We start from the raw sequence: 12,710 nt of genomic DNA, 5'->3' as shown, positions 1-12,710 counted from the left end.
GGGATCAAACCTGGGCCCCTGCATTGGGAGCACAGAGCCTTACCCACTGGACCACCAGGGAAGTCCAGTTCTCAAACTGTTTGCCTTTAGGAACCCTTTTTAGTCTTAAAAATTATTGAGTGCCCAAAAGTACTTTGGTTTATGTGGGTTATATTTGTCAACATTTAACCATCTTAGGAATTAAAATGGACATCTAAAAATATTTATTTATTTTTAAATGACAACAATCTCATTACATTTTAAAATTGATAGTATATTTTTACAAAAAATAGCTATGTTTTTCAAAACAAAAAAGTGAGAATCACATTGTTTTATAATTTTGCAGTTGTTTGCTGTCCAGTTTAATAGAACTGAGCTGCATTCTTGTATCTGCTTCTGTGTTTGATCTGTTATGAAATGTTGCTTTGGTTGAATTATATGAAGAAAATCTGGCCCCACATGTATTTGTAATTGGAAAATGCATTTTAGCATAATAGTATTTTTATTTAATTGTAATTTTTCTTTTATTTTACACCAAAATTCAACAAGTGGTAGTTTCTTAAAAGTTAATTGTAATGTAGAATATGAAACCATATAAATTGACTTTTTATACTCTGTGTAACATTACAGTCCATTGGTCCATATTCTACTTTGTGTGCATCTTTTACTCATGCATGATTTTATAACATTGGCATTGATTATTTGGAAAATGTGGGTTTATTGAGTTGTGCTTATCTTCCAATTGTTGACACATTTCATTATACAATATTTAAAAATCACAATCTTATCAGCAAAGTCTTTAAGTACTGGGAAGCTGTCAAGTGACAGATATCAGTTTTCCAAAATCCTAATTTTCACTTGAAAGCTTGAGTTTTGTCATTGGCAACAAATACTGTTAGGTTTTTTTCTTTGAAGTAACAAACAGTCTCTCTTTGTTCATTCTAGAGAAGCCCTTTGCCAAATACCTAAATTTGAATAACTATGGTTTCACACATGCTTTTACTTGAGATAGACATCATACTTTATCATGTAACAAAAGTGACTTCTGTGTGTTTCTCATTTTGTCACAGAATGTTAAGAAGTTGAGAGGGTTGAGATTTAATAAAATTTATGATTTTTACTACCTCATCAAGAATGTTCTTGAGACAGACTTTTTTTTTAATACTATTAGTATTTCTTAAACAGTTTGGTGCTACTGTCTTGATTCCTCCTAAGTTGCCAGCAGCTTTACTCAGTTCTGCTTTTGGATTATCAGTACAAATGTCAGCACGGTAAGAAAGGCAGATAAAGTCTAAATATTATTATGAAAATAGTTTTGATCTTACAAACCCCCTGAAAGTGTCTTGGGAATTTTTAGGCATCTGTGGTTCATACTTTGAGAACTGCTACTAGAGGGAAATTAAGGGTGCAACAGTATTCTTAAATGCCTTTTAGAAAAATAAGACTTAATTACTCCTGTTGAATTTTTGTTGACAGGACATAGAATCAGTTTTGTTATCTTCATAATAGGATTAATTTTTATAGACATAGAACTTCCTTCCAAAAGTTGGGAGAAGGGGAGGAGTAAAAAGATAGGGCTTAAACATTTGTTTATGCTTCACTCATTCTGGTCCTCAGCCAGACTTGAGAAGGGTTCTAGAGAGAAAAGAACTAAAGTTTGTTTATTGGAACCATTGTGCCTTAGCTAGTATATATTTAGTAGTGGCTTGGCACCTACTTTGAAAGGTGATTTAGAAAGCAGTCATGGGTACTAAGAAGCAAAACTCAAATTTTATTGGGCATACTCAGAGGAGAACCTGAATGTGTCATATAATAAATTGAGACAAATTATACAGTAGAGGGTTTTATCCTCTTTACATACCTCTATTTTGTCCAGGTAGATTATTTTCTAATTAACACTACCCTAAAAATACCCAATAAATTCATTTTATTATATTATCTTTTGCAGAGATTCTGAAAAGCTTCCTTCTTATAAGAAGCCAGATCCCCTGTCTCCAGTCAAAGATAACATCCAACTAACTCCAGAAGAAGAGGATATATTTAACAATTCTGACTGTATGCGTGTTCAGAGAGCAATATTCCAATAAACACAGGCAGCTGGGAGGCTATTGCCTGCAAGAGAATCTCTATCAATTTCATGTCCTGTTTGAGAATGAAGCAGTTATCAGTATGAAAGATTTGTTCTTAGATCTGTGCTATTTATTTTTAAATAGAGTACATTTTGTATATTAACTATGTAACTTTTTGTTCAGCTTTTTATATTTTCATAAGCTAACTAGAGAAATAATTTTGGTTTTGACAGGTTTTTGAAGTTTTAATGTTAATTGAGCAAGTCCCTTGGAACTTACAAAAATCTACTCTAAAGATTTCTGTAATGTTGTCAAGTACAAGGATGGTAAATGGGAAACCACAATTCTGTGGTCATTTTATACTAGAGGAAATTACTGTGTTTCTTTGAGCTATAGTTTTTTCACCTGCCTTTCCTGTCTGTCTTTCAGCGTTGAATTGGAAATACAGTTGCTGGGATGGGAGGGGTAGTTGGAAGGGTTGAAGATCATTGCATATATGGGGCAGTGCTCTGTTTTCCCTGAAGAGTTTGGTTGGGTTACAGATTGACGGTAAAAGAAAATTGGTTTCAGCATCATATGAAAGGAACTACTTATATCATTAATATTCTTAACCTTCAAAATAGCCTGTTTCTCTTATATGTCTTTTTTGAAGTGCGGGCTAAAAATTCCTTAACGTATATTTAAAACTAGTATCCTAGGTGCAATGTAAAATACTAAAGCTGCAGGGTCTATGATGTGTACATACTCTGCAAAGAAATAGATTCTTGGAAAGAAAACCAGCTATGCAAGTGAAGATCTGAAGTAAGGAAGTGAAGTAAGTGACAGTCTGACAGGAAGTAAAGGAATTGTAAACGTGTCTGAGATATAGAGGATAAAGGAAAGGGATCCAGAGCATTTTAATTTTTAAATGAGACTTAGTGGAGGAGGTCAGAGTGGAACAAAAAACGTAACATTGTAAGAAACAGCATAAAAATGTTAAAAGAAAAAAAATTTTTTTTTAAATCTGGAAAAGATCAAATACAAAGAACAAAAGCAAATTTGAACTTTCTGTGAATGTTTCCTGTTATAGAACAAATTAAGAAAGGGAAGATGGCAGCAGTGCTGTAGTTTGTCAATCTCCGAACTGTCGCATAGCAACAACTGGATAGCAAAGTCAAAATACTAATGAACAACATTACAACAAATTTAGATGGCATCATATACTTAAATCCTGAAATAGAAGTGGGTGAAGACAAGCTACCAAAAGCCACAAGACCACAAAGTGGTACTGGCATCTATTTGGGAGAAGTAGAGGATGGCAATAGGGCATCTAAATGGACCTGAGAACAGAACTTATATAGAATGTTTGTTGAAACACATAGCAGGCCAAGTTGCAAACAGCCATTTGAAACTGGGAGAGGCTTTGAGCATTCCAGTGGTGAGTGAGTGCAGGAGACCTACAGTAATTTCTGAAGGAATGAAGCAATGTAGTCCATATGAACTTTTGAAATGATTTGCCATATTTGTCAAGGCTCCACAGAAGAGAAACTGCTGGCTACAAAACCAAAATTGAGCAGGAGACTGACAATAGACACAAAGGAATATAAGGTTAAATACAGTGAAGGGAGGAGTTGTTGACCAAGAAATCTCAGCAGAATACTGTTTTTGTTTTTGAACACTGAAAACAAAAACAACAACAACAAAACAGCTGAGGTTTGAGAAGCTCCCATGACCCATGCCTCCTCAAAGTTAAAGAAAATTATTTTTACTTAAAAAGAAACCACATAAAAGTTTTTAGATCAATCCCTAACAAAATTGATTTAAAAGAGTCAAGAGCAGAATAACATCTTTACAAATAACGAAAATCTACCAGAAAGGTCCCCAGAGCAGATCAAAACCAGTCTATTTCAAAATGTGCTAGAAGTTATTAAGAAAATAGTGTAGGATATGAAGGAAATTTAGAATTGGAAAAACTCAGAAGAAGAGAAAAAGATAAGCTCAGGAAAGTATTAGAAAAAAATTTCGGAAATTAAGGCTAAAATAGAAGGAACACAAGCAAATAAACATACAGATAGATGATGCCTTAAAAGAAATAGGTAAAAATCAAAACAAAATGGAAAAAAACACTTTAAAAGAGTAGGAAGTGACAAATGTTGAAGATGAGGCAGAAGGTCCAATATACAGATAATAGGAGTCTCTGAAGAAAAAAAAAACCTATTTTCAGAAAACTTAATTTTTAAAAGATTTGAAACAATATTTTTTAAATGCACTATTATACCCAAGATTATTGATCCAAAACTGCCAACACCAAAACATAAGTGACAACAAGTTACTTTAAAGAAAGGAAAAATCCTCTGGGCAGGCAAGAACAGCAAGTGACATGTAAGAAAAAAAAAAAGATGATCATCAGACTTTTTCACAATTATTCTTTATACATGAAGAAAATGGAGTAACGTGTTAAAGATACTCAAGGGAAAATGTAAGCAAAGGCTTTTATGTTCAACAAAATCAACTTTCAATTATAAAGGGCACAAACTTATCCATCGAACAATAATTTGGAAAATACTGCTCACTAAGCTCTTTCTGAGGAATCAGAAAATAACTAAAATAGAGAAACAGCACCATAAAGATTGGTGGTGACCATCAAACATAGTGACTTGTGCAATTAAAAATTTGAGAGGTAAAGGAGAGAGTATGTTATGCAGTGGCTGTATGTCCAGATGACACAGGTAGTACAATTACAGAGGAGAGACCATATGCAAAACATTTGGTTTAGCTCGTAGTAGTAGTCTGATATTGTTATTTTAGGACCATTCTGTATATAATGTGGGATAGAATAAATGAATATGGGATATTTTAATTCATCCCCAATTTTCTTGAGAACCAGGATTCTTAATGTCTAGAGAGGAGATACAGATAAAATACAGAACAGGTTAATTTTTTTAATGTAGCTATAAACTTGAGTTGGGAGTACTGATAGAGACTTATGAATGTATATACACACATACTATATATATACATGTATATACATATATATACATACTGAAGAGACCCAGAAAAAAATTAACCAATCCAGTACCAATGAGCATCCCTACCACTCAGCTTGTAGTCTTAAAATACCATTTTTCACCAAAAGAAATGAGAGCTTCTTGGAAAAATAGTCTGGAAAGGAAGTGTAAAAGACAAGCCTGGGATATCTTGTTAAAACAGAAGCCTTTACTGACTACTAATGTAATTTCAAAATGATTAAGGAGACACCTGAAGAGGCCCCCACTGTCCAAACATGGGAGAATTTGATCTTGAAAAGATAATAATTGTTTACTGGAACCCATCATAAACATATTTTTAAAAATTGGTCACCTTCAGAGGATGATAGAATATCAATTCATTATCTTTAATATGGGGAAATAAAAGAAATATCAGGCATTTTCCCTGTCTGTACTGTACCAATGCATAATAAAACAAGATAAATCTCTTTTTACTGTTCTAATAATGAAAAAGAGATAATATCACCATTTTGCAACCCCCAGTGGATTAATGGATTTAGGCTTTGAGCGTCAGCTGCTATTAACATCATAACCAGACATTTTATGTCTCATAATGAAAGAACTCAGCATCCTCTGTAGTCTTGCCAAGGGATTGGAGATGAGTCTGATCATTCCTCTGGATCCAGCTGCCGAACTACAGGAAATACAGAGGACAGAGGAACATGTGGGACTGCAACATGTGTGTGCAATTAGCAAAATCCAGTCTGCAAGAAACTACAGGTTAAATGCCCTTGGATTCTCAACAGATAAATTGTAAGGAAGGGAATGGAGAGGAAAATTCCATATTAAAAAAAGGACAGGGCTTCCCTGGTGGCGCAGTGGTTGAGAGTCCGCCTGCCTGCCGATGCAGGGGACACAGGTTCGTGCCCCGGTTCAGGAAGATCCCACATGCCGCGGAGCGGGTGGGCCCGTGAGCTATGGCTGCTGAAGACACCTAAACTAGATTATTTAGGGATGCACACTCTGGTGATTAAACAATAGAGAAATATAAAGAAGTGATAACTAAAATTTAGGGTGGTGGTTACAGGGGGTGGGGTGGGGTGGTTGGACATTGATATTAAAGCAAAGCACATGGAACAGATTCTGGGAATTGCTGGCAAAGTTTTATTTCCTGGGTGGTGTATTTTATGACAGAGTTTGCTTATAATAACTTACTAGGCTATCCATATCATAAAGTAAAATGTTGGCCTTATAATTTATTAAGCCATTTACTTGTTTTGTGTGGTCTTTCATATTTTCTGTTTTACAGTAATTTTTAAATAGTATTAGTATTCCATCAAATTGAAGATATAATTGATTGTAAGATGCATCATTATTTTATGTACCATTGGAAAAAAACTCCATCAACTTTAAGGTACACACTATTTATTCTCAACAATGTTAAAATGTGTACCTTAGGATAGAGGAACGGCAGCAATTTGATGTCACATATCCTGTCCCTCATGCACAAAATCAAGCAACTATCATTTCCCAAAGTTAACTCTGGACAATTGGCACCAGACAACCTCTGATCTTGAAGGACATGAAGCACAGCTGAGGGAAAGGTGAGGTTCAATGCTGAAAAGAAGGGATAAAGTGAAAATAAACTGAGCAGTATGATTCCCAGTCCCACTTCTCTATGTAGTTCCCATTCGCTCTTCTTTTGGGATTCCAATTGCACACGTTAGACTGCTCAAAATTGTCCCACAGCTATTAGTGCTGTTCTGATTACTTTCTACTCTGTTTTTGTATTTCAGTTCGGGTAATTTCCATGAACCCATTTTCTAGTTAACCAATTATTTCCTTGAGCTTTTTGTTTTTATTTATAGCATTTCTAATTTACAGTTTCCATTTCTCTACTGACATTCCCCCAATCTGCTCATGCACATATCCATATTTTACACAAGGCATATTACCTATAGTTATTTTAAATACCTTTTCTGGTATTTCTAATATCTGGGTCATCTCTGAGTCTGGTTCTGTATCTTGTGTCTTGACATTGTTTTCTTTTTCCTTGTTTTGTGTGTGTATGTGTGTGTCTCATATTTTTTGATTGCATGCCATATGTTGATATAGAACAGTAGTGACTAAAGTAAATGATATGCCTGGAAATGGGCATGCCTCTTCCACTAGGGATTAGAGTGTGACATTGTAAACTCTTGTCAGGAGTTTAATTGGTTTGGGTTTGTTATTGCTATGACAAGTGCACCACTGACTTCAAATTCCTCTAGTGTGGTGCTAGCGTTTTTAGTTTTGTTTGTTTTTCAGTGTTCCTGCTCTATCCTCAGTTTCTGGCCTTCCTCATGCACTTGTGCCTCATAGGGGTCTATCTCCAACCCCTCGCCCCTCTGCAGCAATAGACTGTTGTTGCTTGTTACTTGTTGCTTGTTTAATGACTAGATGCAGGCTGAGGGTAATGTAAAACTATGTCAATTATATTTGACTTTACAATCCACTACAGAAAGTGTTATCCACCTTTGTTTCTCAACCCCCAGCAAGTTCCTGGCAATATGGTCAGCATTCCACATTCTTATTAAATGACTTATGGCTACCAGGCACTGTATATTGTATAGCACCTGAAGTCTCTCTAAACACAATGTCAGTGTTTAACACTTGTTGACTCATGGTTTAGGGGAGGCAGAAGAATAACTGAATTCCAGATAGGGATCAGAAGATTTGATTTATAATTCTGACTTGCCGAAAACTCGAAGTGACCTTAGGTAAACCACTGAACCTATGTTGTGTTCTTTTTTCTCACAGGACAAACATGAGGGGTTGACATCTAACTCAGAAATTACAACTCCAAAATTCTGTGAACCAAACAGTAAATTCTTTGATTTATGAGTAACTATTTAAAGACTGTTCCAAAAGCTCCACAAGAGGGCAGCTCCTCCACATTGCTTAAGGTCTGAAGAGAATTCCACATGCTTTAAGTCTATTTAAAAACTCACCCTAGTATACAATGTTTTACTTTTGTTTCTTTTAATTATACAAGTAGGGCACAAAATATATTGTTATAAAAATTCCAACATTACAGACCAACTTCAAGTCTCTTTTGATTAATACCCCCAATCCTAATCTTCCCTATTGTCCAATTGGTGGGTATTTTTTTATGAAGTTTTGTTTTCTGTGACATTTTATTTTTAATTTATTTATCTATTTATTTTTATATATCAAGGCCTTTTATTTTTTAAATATCTTTATTGGAGTATAATTGCTTTACAATGTTGTGTTAGTCTCTGCTCTACAACAAAATGAATCAGCTATATGTATACATATATCCCCATATCCCCTCCCTCTAGAGCCTCCCTCCCATCCTCCCTATCCTACCCCTCTAGGTGGTCACAAAGCACAGAGCTGATCTCCCTGTGCTATGCAGCAGCTTCCCACTAGCCATCCATTTTACATTTGGTAATGTATATATGTCAATGCTACTCTCTCACTTTGTCTGAGCTTCCCCTTCCCCCTCTGTGTCCTCAAGTCCATTCTCTACATCTGCATCTTTATTCCTGCCCTGCCACTAGGTTCATCAGTGCTGTTTTTTTTTAGATTCCATATATGTGTTAGCATACGATACTTGTTTTTCTCTTTCTGATTTACTTCGCTCTGCATGACAGACTCTAAGTCCATCCACCTCATTACAAATAACTCAGTTTCATTCTTTTTTATAGCTGAGTAATATTCCATTGTATAATATATGCCATATCTTCTTTATCCATTCATCTGTCGATGGACATTTAGGTTGCTTCCATGTCCTGGCTCTTGTAAATAGTGCTGCAATGAACATTGCAGTACATGTGTGTTTTTGAATTATGGTTTTCTTAGGGTATATGCCCAGTAGTGGGATTGCTGGGTCTGTAACTTCTTTAAAACATAGTTTCTGAAACTAACTTTTTTTAATCCACATAGGATTTGAACATCTCTTCCTGTTAATATACATAGATTAGTTTACCATTAATTACTCTCTTTAACTCCATAAAATGCATGTCATAATTTACTTATTTCTTAATATTTAGATAATGTTTTCAGTATTTAAACAATGTTGCATCAAATATTTCAATACTGCATTTTGGAAAAAAATAAACTCTCGGTTTCATGGTAATTAAGATTTTAAAGCTAATTTATTAAACCAAAATAAGAATGTTTTAATAATTTTATTAGCCACAAAGATATATAAAGTCAGTTTACAGAAGAGGGGCTAGAAGAGGGAGAAACACTTGACAGCCTTCCTTGGAAGGTTTACTCCATTTCATGATATAAATCATTCTGGATACCATTCCTGTTAGGGTGTTTCACAGGTATATTTTTGTCTTAGATAAGATTAGACCTAGGCAACAAATGGCCCAATTAATGCAGAACAGGGACAAGAAAGGAATGTTCAAGTGTGGCCACTCAGTGAGGGTAGGTTTTGTGTCTTGGTTACCTCTATATCTTCTACACTTTGAAGGAAATGTTTGATGGGAATGAGCCAGAGCCATTTATATGTCATGTACACAAGAAAAGTTAAATATACACGTGCTTGGTCATATTAGTTGGATATGAGTTGTACCTATAGCAGATATTCCCGGAGAAATAGATATATCTTCTTTGGGACCTTTTTAGAATTTGGAACCTGACTGTGCTTGAATGGGGTGTATGAAATGAAGATAGATAAGAGGCAGTTGGGATGAGGAGGATGCTTTCCGTGACCAAAGCTTAGAGAAAGGGATGCACAGAATATGTTTACAGAAAAGTGAAACTAGCTTAACCAGACCATTCTAAAAATAGAGGTTTCTTAGGAGGCCACAGGGCCAATGGCCAGGTGTCTTCAGGAATACATTACAATAAATAATGAGGTGCAGAAAGCAAGAATTTGTCTAGGATCTTAGAAAAATGGGCTTGCAACTCCCTCTGTGGCTGATTCCATCAAGGCCTGCCACCTTCCCCAATCTGGTTTCCAAATTGTGTTCCAAATCCATATTAAGCTTATTTTCCCCTTTCTACTTTCCTATGTCCAAGGGATGCTTTGATGTCAGAACAGCTTTTTTTCCATAAGACACAAACACCTGCAAAGTTGACTCATGAAAGGAGACCAAGGAATATGACAGTGGATTTTTGGAGCTGTGGGACAGGACTTTAAATCATTTACCCTGACATCCAAAGGACCTGAAGGCAGCCTACTCACCTTTGTTCTGGGATTCCATCTTTTGATTTCTGAAGCGACCATCTATGATGGTGTTTGGGGAGTAAGGAACAAATAGTCTTTGCATTTGGGGGAATAGAGGGTGCATTCTTCATTTTGATCTGAACTTTGAAGATCTATACAGTGGGGTGACAGGCTGTCCATATCAGAACTGCTGGGACGAGGAGGCTGCTAGAGAAATGTTTCAGAAAATATTTCCCCTAAGACCACAAGATTTTCTACTCCCAAGTTTTTAATTTAAAATTCCAGAACACATTAGGAGCATGGTTTTTGTGTTGTTCAAATCTCACCAGCTGTGCAATCCAGAGCATGTTATTCTGTTTCTCTGAGCTTCAGTTCTTGTTTTTCAGAAGAAATAATTGAGAAAATATAGGTAGTGTTTAGTAAGCACAGTGTCAAACACAATAAGTGTGCTTCCTCCCTATTCCAATGAAGGATAATAGTGATGATGAAGACATTCGTGATGTTGATAAACCAAGTCTGTTGTCCAGACTGACCTTTTTCATAGGCTGTGTTACCCCTCTGATCCTCAGGCTATTCATCAACCAAATGGTGAAAACATTAATTTATGTTTATTGAGTTGTATGTATAAGCCATTGTTCTAAGTGTTTGCATATATTAACTAATTCATTTGATGCTCACAGTCCCACAAGGTAGATATTATTTTTATTTTTATTTTACGCACAGGGTAACTGAGGCAGAGAAAGAGGTTTATCAATTTGCACAAGGTCACACAGCTAGTAGGTGATAGATCCAGAGTTCAGCCCCAAGTGGTATAACTCCCAGAGCACACTTTTCTTGTGGAATATTAAAATATAAAATTAATAAAGAACATAGGAGTTGCTTGGAATATAATCATTGTGGTGGAAAAAGTAGTGATTATGTTAGACGCCTCTCTATAACTAGGGTCATATGATTAGTGTTCATCAACGGAAGGTGAATGAACACTCAATAGGTACCACCTTAAGCACATTAAGTCTGAGAAGGCTAAGTGTAAGTGTGTCTTTTCCACCTATTTTTCTCATCTGACCTTGTGGAAACAAAGGACTTTGAGATGACAGAATTGCAAGTGTAAAGCAGCATATGAACCCGAATTTCTTCTGGAACAGTGCCAGACGGTGGGCTTCCTACATATACTGGACTGTAATGTGGGTGAGAATGAACCTTTTTATGTTTAGCTATTAAATTTAGGGGTATATTTCTTACTGCATAGCCTATCCTAACTATAGAACCATTTAATGGTAATAATGATTACTTTTCTCAAATAAAATATAGGTAGCTATGAAAGGAAAATATTATAAAGTTAATATGAAATATGTAGGAGACTTTCTTCTTGAGTAATGGAAAAGACATTTTGAAAGCCCAGAGCTTAAGGGATTGGTTAGATGATATTGGGGGAGATGGAGAGGAAGGGGGAGTTCAAGCAAGGGAAGAGAAAATGGTCCCAAGGCAATCATGTCTTTGTGGAAGACTGTCAGACCATAACTGGATTCTAGCACCTCAAGTCATTGCCCCAACTTACTCCACTGGGCCTGCGTAGGGTCGGGGAAGGATGCTGTCCATGGAGGAGTGGCTCTAGGTTCTGGAGGCCTTCTAAGACATCCTTCTAACTACTGAAGCCAAGTTTCCTCTCCTCCCTCTGGACTAAAGGACTCAGAGTGAGTCCAGCAACTACTGTCCTAGTTTCCTAGGCAGGGAAAAGCAAAATTTAAAAAAAAGAGAGAGAGAGAGAAGTTTTTAAGTAGTTATGTAAAGAGCAGAATAACCTACTTTTCTTTCTGTCCCTCAACAAACCTGGAGATTGTTTGGTCACTTTTCTCTATGTCATCATCATTAGGCTGAAGAATTTTTAATGTCCACTGTCCTGCATGGAATGGGACCAGGGATGACCTGTGAAGATCATGGTACCTTCAGAGACAGCAGAGAAGATTCAAATGGTCCTATTTATTCTCAGAACATGGATGGCTCTGAATAATGCAGAGGGACCACTGTGCTCCTGGATGTGAGGTAGGGAGGTAGTCAGCATCAAATGGGGAAGCTGAACCACTAAAACCATAATTAATGCATAAAAGAAGCACGATGGTGTGGAAGATCCTGGTCTGAGAACAAGGAGAACTGGGTCTGTCTCTGTCCATTTGACCCTAGGCCAGTGAGTCAATTTCCATGGATCTCAGTTTCATCATCTTTTAAATGCAAGACCCGGAGTGTGATAATAAGTGTTCTACACACATTCCTAGACCTACACACATTTACCTAGACCATGTAAAAAATATGACAAAATATGTTGGTAAGCTGCAGAGTATAATATTACTTTGATACACACCTGGATTTTAACTCTGGCTTTATATCTTTTTATCTGGACAAATTACTCATCTGTTCTGGAATACCTATTTCTTACTGTGAAAAATAGCAGCATATTTCAGGGTAAGGTGAATTGATCTTCACCTTACTTCATTACTATAGTATTAAAATGTC

General features: G+C 36.1%; 1 protein-coding gene across 3 annotated transcripts in view; it reads left to right on the top strand.

Moving 5' to 3' along the window:
* Positions 1-2,630, top strand: part of EXO1 (exonuclease 1) — a 41,184-nt gene extending 38,554 nt beyond the window's left edge. For all 3 annotated transcript variants that reach the window (XM_060088389.1, XM_060088388.1, XM_060088390.1), the window contains one exon: positions 1,928-2,630. In XM_060088389.1, coding sequence (XP_059944372.1) covers positions 1,928-2,066 — 139 coding nt within the window. In that variant the 3' untranslated portion in view covers positions 2,067-2,630. The remainder of the gene's footprint in view (positions 1-1,927) is intronic.
* The last annotated feature ends 10,080 nt before the right edge of the window (positions 2,631-12,710 follow it).

This window comes from Mesoplodon densirostris, chromosome 2, assembly GCF_025265405.1.
Source record: "Mesoplodon densirostris isolate mMesDen1 chromosome 2, mMesDen1 primary haplotype, whole genome shotgun sequence".
NCBI classification, from domain to species: Eukaryota; Metazoa; Chordata; class Mammalia; order Artiodactyla; family Ziphiidae; genus Mesoplodon; species Mesoplodon densirostris.
The sequence above is the reverse complement of the archived record's forward strand: the minus strand, read 5'-3'. Positions and strand labels throughout refer to the sequence as shown.